At 41.0% G+C, this 17515-nt stretch overlaps 2 protein-coding genes across 4 annotated transcripts in view; one reads left to right on the forward strand and one right to left on the reverse strand.

Moving 5' to 3' along the window:
• The window catches only part of LOC130564517 (sialoadhesin-like), a 55145-nt gene that overhangs the window by 4255 nt on the left and 33375 nt on the right, over positions 1–17515 (reverse strand). The gene's annotated exons all lie outside the window — the stretch shown is intronic.
• On the forward strand, positions 346–17464 carry LOC130564491 (uncharacterized). Its single transcript, XM_057350572.1, has 24 exons — positions 346–726; positions 816–898; positions 990–1319; positions 1621–1914; positions 2209–2466; positions 2664–2699; positions 2837–2957; positions 3068–3122; positions 3301–3420; positions 10105–10295; positions 10457–10589; positions 10745–10757; positions 11746–11922; positions 12034–12168; positions 12246–12886; positions 14082–14137; positions 14227–14309; positions 14401–14730; positions 15033–15290; positions 15585–15842; positions 16000–16098; positions 16236–16344; positions 16454–16508; positions 16686–17464. Exons 2-24 carry the CDS (start codon positions 838–840, stop codon positions 17064–17066), a joined length of 4194 nt encoding a protein of 1397 aa, XP_057206555.1. The 5' UTR covers positions 346–726; positions 816–837; the 3' UTR covers positions 17067–17464.

Here is a 17515-nt window from a genome sequence, read left to right on the forward strand (position 1 = left end):
TAGAAGGGTCTGTAACACTTGCAATTTGCTAACATCATCCATTCAGCGGAATCCTTTCCTTCGTTCTGCTGAAGGCGTAACGAAGTGCCTTTCTTTGTAAAGTACAAAAAAAAGTGTTGCATACAGTACATTCACCCTTTTTCAAAATTACATTTGGAGAATATTGTGACTTCCTGCTATTGACGTACTTTGAGAGTGATAAAGTTGCTACATGAGTGCAGACATTGAATGCTAGCAGAGCTCGTTCACACATTTATTTAGACGTCCATCCCTTGCATCACCTAAATGTGATGACGGTATCAACTAGCATTTCTTCACCTTTCTGAGATTATGCAGCGACCAAAAAGCAAGTCATCGAAATCTTAAAACCGTAGTATGGTTTTAGAGTTACTCTTTATTTACTGTTAATTCTATCAAATTGCTTGCTCAGTTTTAACACATTTCATTCTGCAGCAGTGTTATCACTCACACATCTGCACACTTACACCCCCACTTATAAACTATATATCCAGTTCACTTTAAAACCTCAATGTTACGGTGAAACGTTTGGTTTTATCACTGCTGTGTTTCTCTATTTCTCTATCTCTGTTTTTTTATGTTTGCCATACGCAACAACGGCCCTTCTATATTTGTGCAGAACTTGTAGCTTTACAAGGAAGTGACACCATAGAGGAACTATAAACTCTCTACATCTGCACTTCTCAGAGCAGTTCCCTGGAGAAAAGGGTAAGAGAGTCTGTTTATTGACTTCATGTATTGGAATTTTAATAAATAATTTGTTTAAAAATACTCAAGTAATGTACCTTTCTGTGCAGATCTGTGGAACACACATTTACAATGCAGATCATCTCAAGTTGTACAATCCTCTTGATGATGATATTAAATATTGTATGTGCAGGTATGGTTTTTAAGTTGCACTTGTTTTTTGTTTCAATGGTTTAGGTTGACGTTATTTATTTACCATAAGTGATTTTATGCTTTATTATTAGAGAAAAAGAGCTGCAACTTCACCTTCACTCCAGCAAAAATTACTGCAGTGCCAGGATTGTGTGTTCTTGTTTCATGCACCTTCGCTTGTCCAGATACAACAACATCTACAGAAACAATAATGTGGAAAATAATATTAAAAAACAAAACCACTGAAAAAGATATTGAAACAGAACGGTTTAAGATGCTTGAACCTGATCCGAACAAAAACAACTGCAGCTTTATTTTGGAAGATATAGAAGCAGATGATGCGGGAGAATATACATTCAGAGTGAGAGATGCTGAGAGAAATCAAATCAAAACCAACACCAAAGTTAAAATCATCATTCAAGGTAACGCTGCTCATGTTTGCACATGTTAAAAAAATCCACCTTCTCTTTCTTCATTGTTCTCTTTCAGTTCTTTCTTTTCTGTCAGAGTTATAAACTAATTCTGCACAAGATTTCAAAACGTTAGCAGAGGAACTGTTGCAAAGTACATTGCATAAAGCTCATGGTTTCATAATTCATTTAAAAGAGCTGATTCTGTAAATGACACAACTATTTAGACTAGAGACTTATTTACATTAAGATCTCTAGCTCATACGCAGCAGTTTGATTGACGGTTTACCTCTCCGTGTATTTCTCCTCGCAGATGAACCTGTAATAGAGGTTCCTCCTCTCAGAGAACATGAACAGGCCAATCTGAGCTGCTCAGCACCGTCTCCATGCCCTGAAACTCCTCCACACATCACATGGTGGATCACGAAAAGAGAAGGAAAGATCACTGAAGTTAAGAATGACACCACATTTACCACCTCTGAAGTCTTCTACAACTCAACTTTGACCTTCACACCAACCTCTGACCTACACAATGCTACTGTTGGATGTGATGTGAGCTATGGAAACAAAATAAACATCAGTACCAGAAGGATTATTGAAGTCATGCGTGAGTTACAAGTCTATGTTTATGCAAACTAGAAAAGAATTAATCATATTTATATTTTTATGTAACGGTGAACTGTTAAAGAAACATTTACATAGCACATTAAATAAACTTGTCTTTAACCGTCACAAAACAAAACACATGATTGTAATTTACTGTACTGAATGAAGATGGACTGATGTTTGTAATTGTTGAGAACTATCCTCTCCTCAGTCTGTTCTCTGACTCTAAGACATTAACTAAAAGTTGTTCAACCCAAAAGCTCTCATTTCATATTACAAGATGTTATTTTTTCAGATGTAAAGACTCTCAGAATTCTGGGCAATGACACAGTGAAGGAGGGAGAAACTCTCAACCTCAGCTGCACTCCTGACAGTCACCCGGCCTCCTCTGTTCCTTTATGGATTTTTATTGGAACCACGGATAAATTACAAAACATTTCAGGAGAAAATCTCAGCTATACCAATGTAAGCAAGAAGCATGGAGGAAAATATGTCTGTGCGGTGGCATACATGAATGTGCTTTTGACCACATCTATCAACATCAATATCATCAGTAAGTAAAAACTAAATTTGATTCTTGAATCCACTTACTGTCAGTAAATGGCATGTTTAATTGATTTGCCAAAGACCTGAGACAGGTCATAGTGGATTTGTACTGTAGTCTTAATACCTAAAACCAATTTTAATATAATAATTCAAATGAAACGAAAAATCCTGACAATCCTGAAAATCAAAACATGACCGGGACAGATCGGAAGGATCGGAATGTCACCAGCAATATTACAGGTATGAGCACCTAACCTAAAGACACCAGTTTGTCAAAATACATTGGGAACATATACTAAATGAGTACTATTTTGAATGAAATGTTTTGTGAATATATATTTTATTGATGGGATCTTTGTTCTTGAATTCTATCAAAGCTTTTCTAGACTTTATGGAACACACAACAACACACGTGTTTTTGATGGGAATGGGAATGGGAATGGCAACCTCAGCAATCATCTTCTCTGTGCTTTTGTGTTGTTGGGTGTCTTGCAAAAGGTAACATTTACTAACATGCCCCAAAAAAAGCAGCAAAAATGAATCAACAAACAATCTTTATTCATCGTTTCAGACGTGTGACAAATGCTTTGTTTCTATTTTCTCCACAGAGCCAAAAAACCAAAAGTGCAGACGGCACCCGCAGACTCTGCAGTTAATTTAAAGGCAGGTTTAAAGCGTCACAATAACAAGGAGTAAAATAACAACAGTACTTGGACTTGTTTTACTCGTTAATGTATTTGTTAAAACAAGCAGGGCATTAGGACATAATGAATGTCTACGGACATACAACATTTTTTTCAGTCTGGTTTCGGAAATGTGTGATATGTTCTCTGTGTTTTAGATGCTGCAGACGAACATCGATCTGACTGTAACCACAGTGGCGGTTCTAGACTACTGTAACTGGGGGGGCCAGGCAGGGGCCACTTATGCTTTTGGGGGGCACACTAACATGTGTCATGATTAATTTTCAGTCATTTTTAAATGTCATGTATTACTGTTTTCTCTAGAAGTAAACTAATAAGCTAATAAAACAAGTTCATCTTAAATTAATGTTCCATGGTTATTTATTTCACAACATATTGTATATAGTCAAAATAACAATGATAACAATAATAACATTTAGGCACTTTTCTGCATCTTAAATGTACATACATGAATGAAAAACTACCCACAAACAAGATATCCAAAAATCAACTTAAGCAGTCATCTAAACATGAGTCACATTATCAGGTATTTCCTTTACACAAAGAAAAAAAACATGAATTTCAAAATTTTCACATGGAATTTCAGGATTACAAAAGTTGCCTTTTTTCACCTTTTTCTTGTTTTCACCTTTTTCTTGTTTTTGCAGGTACAACTTTAATTGTTTTGCTTATAGTCAATATGTCTTATGTACAGCTGCTTTGTAACAATGCAAATTGTAAAAAGCGCTATATAAATAAAGTTGAGTTGAGAGAGTTGAGTTTCTCCAGCCTTGACTGACTATTATCTTTAGTTTTCTTATTATAAAAGGACATTATGTCCTTAGGATCTTTTCTCTTCATTTTAACAGCAAATGGGAAAATTATGAAAATGTGTAAATGAAAAGAGGACTCTCAAATACACCACGAGTAATATACAGGACAGTATAGAATAAGATGTATTGATTACTTGAACTCTGCTAATTCCTTGGGAATGACAGACCGTTTATTTTAATTATAAGGCAAAAGTGCATTTTATCAAACATTCACCCCAATAAATGTAAGTTGCATTTGATCATTTCTTTAGTGTTTTACATGTTCTCTGGCAGCAGTATGGAGCCAGAAATATGACAAAACAATCTGAATTTGAATTTTGTAAATCTGAATTTTAGATAAGTGTAATTGCACGAAATTGAATATTTCCTGACATTCAAAATAGTTCTGAATTTGATTTTTAATATTTTAATATGAATATTTAATATTAATATTAAATTTCTTAATTTGAATATAGAACAATTCAAAACGCAGAAATTCAGATTCAAATTCAGATTCAAATTCAGATTCAAATTCAAAACGCAGAAATTCAGATTCAAATTCAGATTCAAATTCAGATTCAGATTCAGATTCAGATTCAAATTCAAATTCAAATTCAAATTCAAATTCAAATTCAGAAATGGTTCAGTGGGTAAGGTTAGCTTCCGGGTTCGACAGGGAAGAGTAGAAGATCTGGGAAAAGTCAAACGGAGCGCTTTGGCCAGAATGGCCAGTTATTTGTTCTTATTATCCAATCAAACTCCAAACATGCTGTTTTGGAGAGTGGAACTTCTTACATTGCAATAAAAAGGATTTAAATTTTTCAAATTGCGACCACGCCCACAAGACTACACGGGTTGATCGTTTGTTGCTGCAGCATAGCCAAGCTCATATCGTTGCAATCTTAGGCAGGGTCCGTGTATCATCTGATCATTTGATTATTCCATTCAATATAACAAACGGAAAAAGAAAAAAACAGTCGATATTTCGTTTTTCCGTTTTTCTGTATGCACAAAAATTGAAAAACGATGTTTTTCTTCTTATTTCATCTTGAAACGGGAAATCCAATAAATAAATAAACCAAAACGAAATAACGAACTTAATTACTGTTTTTCTCATTTTTGGTGAAGTTGCACGGATTTCTGCGCGCGCGAGGGTCACAATTACAAAAGTACTTTATGGATTTACACCTTTGCTGCTGCAAGCCAGCTACTTAATTGTTTACTTAAATGTCACATATTAAAAGCAATAATGCTAACAAACTTCGACTGTAAGCTCTGGAAAGTATTGTATGTGAACGTTAGGCATTGTTCAATATATATATTTGAAATATTTTCCACAGTCGTGTCCTCCTCTCTCAGTGTGACTCTTTTAGTGGGAGTGAAAAGTACAAACAAAGCATATGCAAATGCATCATTTCCATTTCGAGCTTCGCAAGTTCGCATGCACTTGATCCAGGTAAGCGGCTGTACAATGCGCATGTGCAAAGCGTGCGCTTAGAAGACCCTGGGAAATCACCCCAAAATGAAAAAACTATAATTAGGGTCGTTATTTCGTTTTGATTTATTTATTTATTGGATTTCCCTTTTAAGGCTGAAATAAGAAGAAAAACATCGTTTTTTTATTTTTGTGCATACCGAAAAACGGAAAAACGAAATATCGACTGTTTTATTTCTTTTTCCGTTTGTTATATTGAATGGAATAATCAAATGATCAGATGATACACGGACCAGGCAGCTGCCAATTTCTGCGTTTTGAATTTGAATCTGAATTTGAATCTGAATTTCTGCGTTTTGAATTGTTCTATATTCAATTTAAGAAATTTAATATTAAATATTCATATTAAAATATTAAAAATCAAATTCAGAACTATATTGAATGTCAGGAAATATTCAATTTTGTGCAATTACACTTATCTAAAATTCAGATTTACAAAATTCTAATTCAGATTGTTTTGTCATATTTCTGGCTCCATAAAGCAGCTGATTCTTTGTATAGGCATAGTCACGACTGCTTTACATGTAGATTTAACATGCGCGCGATAGTATTTTAATATTGTGTGTAATGATATGCATTTTCGTTATATTTTTACAAAATATTTCCATTACCTGTATGATGTTGACGTAATCTCGCTGAAGGCGACACAGACTCGACATCGTTTGCGTCTTGCTTGCGTAATCTTCCTTTTGGCACACAAGCATCATTACTGCCACTCGCAGGACTAACTGTGCATTGCACCCGAAATTGCTCGGTTGTTGTAAAAAATTCCATAAACGATTCCAGATTTAGGGGGGCCAGTGGGGTGGCCAAGTGTGCTGACACAGGGGCAGCACCGGCGCTATGGTGGGGCATTCGAGGGCCATGCCCCCCTAGCGGTCATTGATGCCCCTCCTTCCACAGGCCATGGCGTGGCCCAAAAAAATATTCCTTTTAGTTATTCTTTTAATATTAAATGTGCAAACTGTAACTTAAATGAAATAAAATGAAATGAATGGGGAAAACGCATAATTTTGGTTGTTCATGCTTCCTTTAAGAAGCATGGGGTTTGTAGTCCTGGCCATACTGAATGATGGGAAAAGTAGTGCGGGTGCGGGGTATTCACGTATGTGAGAGAAAAGTAGCAGACGGAGAAAATGAGAGTAAGCTGCTTTAGAGGTTTTGTTGTTTTCTTTATAAATTCGTGAAACCACCCGGGAGTTCAAGTGATTGTCAAATGGTATAGTGATGGATGGACCTTTCGCTGACGAGATTAAACAGTGGAGTCGACAGGTGGAGAAGAAGAGAGTGTAGCAGGTGGAGAAGAAGAGAGTGTAGCAGGTGGAGAAGAAGGCGAGGCAGCAGCAGGAGACGTCGATTATGCCGCATTCGATTACTCGCTTCTAAAGAAGAAATCACCTGAGGAGGGAGAGAGCAAGTCAATGGACACAGAATACGCAGAGATCAAGAGGGATGGGAAGGGACTGTAACGTATTGATCAAAGGAGACCGCATGTGGTTGAACTGCATAGTCTGTTTTACTTGTGTATCCGTATATCAACAACACTGGAGTCACAGCGCCACACTGTGGTTACTCCAACACAGTATATACATACGTGACAGGACGGAACGCCCTTCAGAATGAACATGACCACACTGAAGACCAGAAGCAGAATGAGGAAGAGGAGCTTTATTCTAATCCAGATGCACTGAAAGGTCAAGCATGAGGAACTACACAAAGGTTTTTGTGGTAGATCTGTGAAAAGCGTTTCTCAAAAGCTTTAAGCGCCTCAGCTGTGCGTTTAAGCATCACAGTTACCCAAAACCGCTGAAAACGTGCTTGCATGCATTTGAAAAAGTTTGCAAATTTTGCATTTTCTGCACAACTTGTGTTGTTTTTACATTTGCTTGGAAAAAAGGTCAAATATCAATTTTCAGTTCATGACCATAACGGAACATGATGTCCCGGACATTTTGTCATAGATATTAAGACATTAGGCTTTATTGTCTGTGTTATTGTCTGTGTGGCTTTTTGGATTGTATCGTACAACAGTAGACATTTTTTTGTCATTTTTTGTCAGTTTGGTCCCATTTATTGTATTCTTTGATAATAAAGAGAACAAATCAAATGACTTCTGAATACCAAGTTTATTTACTACATTTGATAAATATAGTTATTTTACAGAAATTAATAATTCAACTTCAGACTTTATTAAAGCAATAAGCCCTGCGAAGCAGTGGGTTACAGTGCATTTTATAACAGCTAAGGGCATTGTGGCACGACGCCCTTAGCTGTTAAAAAAAGAACGTTATTTCATATGCATACACAGCAAAGTGTTAAAAAAAGGTCAAATTAACTCTCACAGTGTATATATAATCCACACTTTGATGACCAAATGTTTTAATTCTGAGTGAACTACTTTAAGATGTGTTAACCACAAGGCTAAAAACAGAAACAAACTCTTTTCCAGCTGTGAGGTCAGCAGGGAAAAATAGCCCTCATATCTCAAACACAACCTTTTATAACTCAAACGTGTGCGTTTAAAGATCCAAAATGTGTCTGAATAGACTGAAAATACTGAAAATGTGAGCAAAATTCGCTTCAGAAATCGGCTCAGCCAATCTGAATCAAGGACCAGAACTGACTGTTTTTGAATTATTGTTCAGACGCCACAACAAAATTCGGACGCCCAAAATATGGCACTATACAGAAGATAGGGACACAGCTATTGTTTTTGTTCTTGCACCACCAAGTATGTATAACTCCCAGGTGTAGAGGAAAAACATTATTTTAAAAAACTCTAAGAAAAAAGTCAATTAAACAGTTAAAGGGCAGCAACAGGTGGGCTTCCCTCTTGAAAAATCCAGCATATGCTGGGTTAGGTATGTTCTGATGCTGCTTTTACCAGCTAAGGACCAACACATGACCAGCTTAAACCAGTACAAACCAGCAAACCAGCATCAAAACATACCTAACCAGCATATGCTGTCTTTTTCAACAGGGTAACATGGACTCCATTATTGACACCGTGCTGTCGTTTACATTGTTGACAGCTTCTATGAGATGACATGTTTTGGATTACGCCTCAGATAACAGGATTAGAATGTTCCACACTCTACAGGGAATCCTTAAATAGCTTGTGAGCGTGTCAGCATGTAAAGTTCACACCACCTGAGCATATACCCTACTGGTATATACCCCACTCCGGCCGTCATTATTTATGATCTGAAAGGTATGTGTTTCAATTGAATAAAACCTGTTTTATTTACTATCCTTATAAGTTTAAAAAAACAAATGCATTAGCTGTTATTTTTGTACATACTGTAGCAGGGTGGAAGGATAACTCGACAAGGAGAGCTCAGTAAACAATCCCCGAAGGGTGGATTTATTCACACAACACCAGCAAATGTGAAAACCCAAACAAAAGTCCCAGTGGTGGCCGGCTTCCTCTCGGTGTGGTGCTCTCTTCCAATATCCCCTGCGGGGTGTCCGTGTGGTGCTCGTGGCGGCGTTGATCGGGTCACACACTGCTTTCTATGGGAAGAGGAAAAATCACAGAGTTAGTTTCGGCTCCTTCCTGGAGAGTGTTCTCCTCTCTTCTGGCGAGCTCGCGGCTTATGAGCCCGCAAGCTGATCGCCTGCAGCTGTGCCCGATCAGCCCGAGATGAGGGAAGGCTGATACGCTGATATGCGCTCAGGACGCTCGTCACACTCCCCCCCCCCTAAGCATTGTCCTTGGCCTGGTGGCGAGATACGGGGCTACTAGGGGGGATACCTGGGGTGGGTGGGGAGTGACCCCTGACAGATCTGCAAAAGCTGCCCAGATCCGAGACAGACCATCTGCGTTGGAGTTGGTCGCTCCAGCCCGATGTTGTAGGAGGAAGTGGAAGTCCTGGAGCGCGAGGAACCATCGGGTCACCCTGGCATTGGTATCCCTGGCCCTTGCCATCCACTGCAGCGGTGCATGGTCGGTAACCAGGGTGAACTTCCGGCCCAAAAGATAGTACAGCAGCTCCAGGACTGCCCACTTAATGGCTAGAGCTTCCTTCTCCACCGCGGCATAGTTTCTCTCAGCCGGGGTCAGCTTCCTGCTGATGAAGAGTACCGGATGCTCCTCACCTTCCTGGACCTGGGACAGGACGGCTCCTAGTCCCGTATCGGGGGCATCCGTTTGCAGCAGGAAGGGGCAGCTGAAATCCGGGGCTCGTAGTACGGGCTCGGAAGTAAGTGCTGTTTTCACCGTTTGGAAAGCCTCCTCGGCTTCGGGGTTCCAAACCACGACGTCCGGCTGCCCCTTCCTGGTCAGATCTGTCAGAGGGGTGGCTAAAGAGGAGAAGTTAGGGATAAAACAGTGGTAGTATCCCGCCAACCCCAGAAATGCTCGTACCTGGGTCTTTGTCCTGGGTTTCGGGGCGTCCCGGACCGCCTCAACCTTCTTCTCTTGGGGCCGAATGAGCCCGCGTCCCACCTGGAAGCCCAGGTACTTCGCCTCAGAGAGACCCATGTGACACTTCCGGGGGTTGGCGGTAAGCCCAGCCCTTCGTAATTCGGTCAGCACCCTCTGCAGGCGATCTAGGTGATCCTCCCAAGTCTCAGAGTGTATGACCACGTCGTCTATGTAGGCCGCAGCGTAGGACTGATGGGGTCTCAGCAGGATGTCCATCATCCGCTGGAAGGTGGCTGGAGCGCCATGTAACCCAAAGGGGAGAGTACGGTACTGCCAGTGGCCCGTGGGTGTACTGAAGGCGGTTTTGGGGTTTGCCTCCTTCGAGAGTGGTACCTGCCAGTACCCTTTCATTAGATCTAAGGTGGAAATGTACCGGGCTCGGCCCAAACGGTCCAGCAGCTCATCCACCCGCAGCGTTGGGTATCCGTCAAACTCTGAGACTTCATTTAGGCGTTGGAAGTAGTTACAAAAGCGGAGGGTGCCGTCTGGTTTCGGGACCATTACGATAGGGCTGGACCAGGGGCTACGTGATGGTTCGATTACCCCTAACTTCAACATGTGTTGAATCTCCGTCTCCATAGCCTGCCGACGAGCCTCTGGGATTCGGTAGGGGCGTTGCCGGACGATAACCCCTGGTTTTGTCCGGATTTCATGCTGTGTCACGCAAGTCTGGCCCGGCTCCGAGGAGAACACATCCTGGAACTGACTGACCAGGTGCCGTAGCTCGGTCTTCTGTGTAGGCGAGAGAAGAGGGTCGATGTCCACCACCACGGGATCCACCATGGCCAGGGCGGCCAGCTGGTCTCTGGTTCCAGTCCATTTCTTTAGGATGTTGATGTGATATACCTGCTCTCCTTTTCTCCTTCCAGGCTGCCGTACACGGTAGGTGACTGGACCGATCTTTTCGGTTACGGTGTATGGCCCCTGCCAGCTGGCTAAGAACTTGCAAGCGGAGTCTGGGACCAGGACCATCACCCGGTCGCCTGGCTGGAACTCCCGAGGCTGGGCCACCCTGTTGTATAGCCTCTGCTGAGCCTGCTGGGCCTGAGCGAGGTGTTGCCGGACTAACGGCATGATCCTGTCCACACGTTCCCTCATGTCTCGGACGTGCTCTATTACGGAGCGGTGGGGAGAGGGCTGCTGCTCCCAGGCTCCTCTGGCCACATCTAGTAGTCCCCGCGGCTGTCGCCCAAATAGAAGCTCGAAGGGAGTGAATCCTGTTGACGCTTGAGGGACCTCACGTATACCGAAGAGGACATATGGGAGCATGAGGTCCCAGTCGCGTTTGTCCTCGGCCGCTACCTTCCTCAGCATCTGCTTCAGGGTTTTGTTGAACCGTTCGACTAGGCCATCCGTCTGCGGGTGGTATACGGAGGTCCTCAACTGCTTCACCTTTAGGAGCTTGCAGAGGTCAGCCATTAGCCGGGACATAAATGGGGTCCCCTGGTCGGTCAGTATCTCCTTGGGGATACCCACCCGGCTGGACAACATGAAGAGCTCCTGGGCAATGGCCTTGGCTGTGGCTTTACGCAGGGGCACTGCTTCCGGATACCGGGTGGCATAGTCGACTATCACCAGGATGTGTTCATGGCCCTGGGCCGACTTCGGCAACGGCCCTACCAGATCCATCCCGATGCGCTCGAAGGGCACCCCAATGATGGGTAGCGGAATCAGCGGACTGGGGGGAGGTTTCCTGGGCGACGTCCTCTGGCAGGTGGAGCAGGCTTGGCAAAATCCTTTCACATCGGCATCCAGTCCAGGCCAATGGAAACGGTCGCGGATCCGTTGGATGGTATTGGCGACTCCAAGGTGCCCCGCTAACGGATGTGAGTGGGGGCATCTTTATCTGGTGGGGTTTCTGCCACTCCAGTGCCCTTTGTGGCCTACATGGTGGACGCTACCGTGGCCGTAAGGATTTTGTCGAAGGCTCAGATCTCGCTTTGCCTGGATGATGATTCTCTGCTGCGAATGGCAAGGCAGCGGGGTCTTGACCCATCCAGGCTGAAGGCTCTGAGGTCATCTGCTCTTTCTATTGAGGTCAGCAAGAGTGAGGTTAAAAGACCCATATCCAGACATCAGTTACACTCTAAAACTAAAGAGACGAGCTTAGTTTTACGTATTAACTTGCTCATTTCATGTGTTATGATCTCGTTCTTAGCCCCGCTGGGCTTTTATCTACCCGCAGACTCTGGGGAGAAAGTGTCGCTGGGCGTCACCGTGATGTTGGCCCTCACTGTGTTTCAGCTGTTGGTGGCTGAGATCATGCCGCCTTCAGAGAACGTTCCTTTGATTGGTGAGTCATATCTGCTTTATGCTTTTAAAATTTTTGGTTTTAATTTAGTACATTTGACTTTATTATTGGTCCTACAGGAAAGTATTACATCGCCACCATGACTATGATAAATGCATCCACGGCCCTGACCATCTTCATTATGAACATACATCATTGTGGGCCGGAGGCCAAACCCGTTCCCAACTGGGCCAAAAAGTTCATCCTGCAGTATCTGGCCAGGATTTGCTTCATCTACGAAGTTGGCGAGAACTGCATGACTGCACAACCAGAGACTTCAGATCATCAACCTCCAAAGCCTCCCGACTCCAGTCACATGAACGGCTGTGCCGGAAAAGATGATGTTCTTTTTCAGTTTGACCGAAGACAAGATACCACACCTCCAAGGTTTCCGGAAGACCAATCTCAGATGATGAGCCCATGCTCGCTGGGAAAACAGCCCACCTGTCGATACGGGGCATGGAGAGAGGGAGCGTTTGTGAGTATGGATTACGGTGGCGGAGCAGGAGAAATAGGAAAGGTAACAGGAGGTGGAGGCGATGGAGATCGTGATGATGGGTCCAAACGTCCATGCATGTGCGAACAACAGGTTCTCATGAGGAATATTGAGTATGTGGCAAACTGTTATCGCGATCAGAGAGCTACAGCGAAACGAACAGGAGAATGGAAGAAAGTGGCGAAGGGTTTGGACCGGTTCTTCATGTGGCTGTTCTTCATTATGGTTTTCTTCATGAGTTTACATATAATGGGGAAAGTTATATGACAGTGTGTAACTTTGCATAACATATTGCATAGGAAACTGTTTTTGGTCACTTAATATTTAGTTGGACATTTTTTATAAACATTTACGTGAGAATCCTGTTCTATATAGTACAATGAGCTTTTCATCTTTTGTACTTGTATGTCACTGCAAATCCCGTCCTCTCCCCTGATCAACATGATGAAGCAGGAGCATTAAAAGCAGATGACAGATGCTGCAGTGCTTTGTGTTTTTTCCTCATGTTTTTAGACCGTGACACTGAGAGATCAACTTTCTTTTCATCCGTTGCACAACAGGTATTACAAAAACGGAAAGTAATCAGTCCCTGCAGGATTTTGCGATCGCAGAATTTAACGCATAATCAAACAAACTCTGCAACATTTGCGGCAACTTTTCTGCATAATTTGGTCATGTGATGTCCTCACATCGCGCATTCTGTCAAAACCTGCTCCAAAAGACAAGCAAAGAGATACTATAGACGGGAGATAGAAGGGTCTGTAACACTTACAATTTGCTAACATCATCCATTCAGCGGAATCCTTTCCTTCGTTCTGCTGAAGGCGTAACGAAGTGCCTTTCTTTGTAAAGTACAAAAAAAAGTGTTGCATACAGTACATTCACCCTTTTTCAAAATTACATTTGGAGAATATTGTGACTTCCTGCTATTGACGTACTTTGAGAGTGATAAAGTTGCTACATGAGTGCAGACATTGAATGCTAGCAGAGCTCGTTCACACATTTATTTAGACGTCCATCCCTTGCATCACCTAAATGTGATGACGGTATCAACTAGCATTTCTTCACCTTTCTGAGATTATGCAGCGACCAAAAAGCAAGTCATCGAAATCTTAAAACCGTAGTATGGTTTTAGAGTTACTCTTTATTTACTGTTAATTCTATCAAATTGCTTGCTCAGTTTAAACACATTTCATTCTGCAGCAGTGTTATCACTCACACATCTGCACACTTACACCCCCACTTATAAACTATATATCCAGTTCACTTTAAAACCTCAATGTTACGGTGAAACGTTTGGTTTTATCACTGCTGTGTTTCTCTATTTCTCTATCTCTGTTTTTTTATGTTTGCCATACGCAACAACGGCCCTTCTATATTTGTGCAGAACTTGTAGCTTTACAAGGAAGTGACACCATAGAGGAACTATAAACTCTCTACATCTGCACTTCTCAGAGCAGTTCCCTGGAGAAAAGGGTAAGAGAGTCTGTTTATTGACTTCATGTATTGGAATTTTAATAAATAATTTGTTTAAAAATACTCAAGTAATGTACCTTTCTGTGCAGATCTGTGGAACACACATTTACAATGCAGATCATCTCAAGTTGTACAATCGTCTTGATGATGATATTAAATATTGTATGTGCAGGTATGGTTTTTAAGTTGCACTTGTTTTTTGTTTCAATGGTTTAGGTTGACGTTATTTATTTACCATAAGTGATTTTATGCTTTATTATTAGAGAAAAAGAGCTGCAACTTCACCTTCACTCCAGCAAAAATTACTGCAGTGCCAGGATTGTGTGTTCTTGTTTCATGCACCTTCGCTTGTCCAGATACAACAACATCTACAGAAACAATAATGTGGAAAATAATATTAAAAAACAAAACCACTGAAAAAGATATTGAAACAGAACGGTTTAAGATGCTTGAACCTGATCCGAACAAAAACAACTGCAGCTTTATTTTGGAAGATATAAAAGCAGATGATGCGGGAGAATATACATTCAGAGTGAGAGATGCTGAGAGAAATCAAATCAAAACCAACACCAAAGTTAAAATCATCATTCAAGGTAACGCTGCTCATGTTTGCACATGTTAAAAAAGTTCCACCTTCTCTTTCTTCATTGTTCTCTTTCAGTTCTTTCTTTTCTGTCAGAGTTATAAACTAATTCTGCACAAGATTTCAAAACGTTAGCAGAGGAACTGTTGCAAAGTACATTGCATAAAGCTCATGGTTTCATAATTCATTTAAAAGAGCTGATTCTGTAAATGACACAACTATTTAGACTAGAGACTTATTTACATTAAGATCTCTAGCTCATACGCAACAGTTTGATTGACGGTTTACCTCTCCGTGTATTTCTCCTCGCAGATGAACCTGTAATAGAGGTTCCTCCTCTCAGAGAACATGAACAGGCCAAACTGAGCTGCTCAGCACCGTCTCCATGCCCTGAAACACCTCCACACATCACATGGTGGATCACGAAAAGAGAAGGAAAGTCTGAAGTCTTCTACAACTCAACTTTGACCTTCACACCAACCTCTGACCTACACAATGCTACTGTTGGATGTGATGTGAGCTATGGAAACAAAATAAACATCAGTACCAGAAGGATTATTGAAGTCATGCGTGAGTTACAAGTCTATGTTTATGCAAACTAGAAAAGAATTAATCATATTTATATTTTTATGTAACGGTGAACTTTTAAAGAAACATTTACATAGCACATTAAATAAACTTGTCTTTAACCGTCACAAAACAAAACACATGATTGTAATTTACTGTATTGAATGAAGATGGACTGATGTTTGTAATTGTTGAGAACTATCCTCTCCTCAGTCTGTTCTCTGACTCTAAGACATTAACTAAAAGTTGTTCAACCCAAAAGCTCTCATTTCATATTACAAGATGTTATTTTTTCAGATGTAAAGACTCTCAGAATTCTGGGCAATGACACAGTGAAGGAGGGAGAAACTCTCAACCTCAGCTGCACTCCTGACAGTCACCCGGCCTCCTCTGTTCCTTTATGGATTTTTATTGGAACCACGGATAAATTACAAAACATTTCAGGAGAAAATCTCAGCTATACCAATGTAAGCAAGAAGCATGGAGGAAAATATGTCTGTGCGGTGGCATACATGAATGTGCTTTTGACCACATCTATCAACATCAATATCATCAGTAAGTAAAAACTGAATTTGATTCTTGAATCCACTTACTGTCAGTAAATGGCATGTTTAATTGATTTGCCAAAGACCTGGGACAGGTCATAGTGGATTTGTACTGTAGTCTTAATACCTAAAACCAATTTTAAAATCAGACACGTGTCATGTCTTAGATAATTCAAATGAAACGAAAAATCCTGACAATCCTGAAAATCAAAACATGACCGGGACAGATACAAAGGATACGAATGTCACCAGCAATATTATTATAGGTATGAGCACCTAACCTAAAGACACCAGTTTGTCAAAATACATTGGGAACATATACTAAATGACTACTATTTTGAATGAAATGTTTTGTGAATATATATTTTATTGATGGGATCTTTGTTCTTGAATTCTATCAAAGCTTTTCTAGACTTTATGGCACACACAACAACACACGTGTTTTTGATGGGAATGGCAACCTCAGCAATCATCTTCTCTGTGCTTTTGTGTTGTTGGGTGTCTTGCAAAAGGTAACATTTACTAACATGCCCAAAAAAAGCAGCAAAAATGAATCAACAAACAATCTTTATTCATCGTTTCAGATGTGTGACAAATGTTTTGTTTCTATTTTCTCCACAGAGCCAAAAAACCAAAAGTGCAGACGGCACCCGCAGACTCTGCAGTTAATTTAAAGGCAGGTTTAAAGCGTGACAATAAAACGAATAAAATAACAACAGTACTTGGACTTGTTTTATTCATTAATGTATTTCTTAAAACAAGCAGGGCATTAGGACATAATGGATGTCTACGGACATACAACAGTTTTTTCAGTCTGCTTTCTGAAATATGTGATATGTTCTCTGTGTTTTAGATGGTGCAGACGAACATCGATCTGACTGTAACCAATGAACAGACGCCTCTTCATAACCAATCTGATGCAGGGATGTCAAACACACCGGTGGAGTCGACAGGTGGAGAAGAAGAGAGTGAAGCAGGTGGTGCAGAAGACGGGGAAGCAGGCAAGGCAGCAGCAGGAGACGTCGATTATGCCGCAATCGATTACTCGCTTCTAAAGAAGAAATCACCTGAGGAGGGAGAGAGCAAGTCAATGGACACAGAATACGCAGAGATCAAGAGGGATGGGAAGGGACGGAACGCCCTTCAGAATGAACATGACCACACTGAAGACCAGAAGCAGAATGAGGAAGAGGAGCTTTATTCTAATCCAGATGCACTGAAAGGTCAAGCATGAGGAACTACACAAAGGTTTTTGTGGTAGATCTGTGAAAAGCGTTTCTCAAAAGCTTTAAGCGCCTCAGCTGTGCGTTTAAGCATCACAGTTACCCAAAACCGCTGAAAACGTGCTTGCATGCATTTGGAAAAGTTTGCAAATTCTGCATTTTCTGCACAACTTGTGTTGTTTTTACATTTGCTTGGAAAAAATGTCAAATATCAATTTTCAGTTCATGAACATAACGGAACATGATGTCCCGGACATTTTGTCATAGATATTAAGACATTAGGCTTTATTGTCTGTGTTATTGTCTGTGTGGCTTTATGGATTGTATCGTACAACAGTAGACATTTTTTTGTCATTTTTTGTCAGTTTGGTCCCATTTATTGTATTCTTTGATAATAAAGAGAACAAATCAAATGACTTCTGAATACCAAGTTTATTTACTACATTTGATAAATATAGTT

The sequence above is a fragment of the Triplophysa rosa genome, linkage group LG14 (genome assembly GCF_024868665.1).
Source record: "Triplophysa rosa linkage group LG14, Trosa_1v2, whole genome shotgun sequence".
NCBI lineage: Eukaryota > Metazoa > Chordata > Actinopteri > Cypriniformes > Nemacheilidae > Triplophysa > Triplophysa rosa.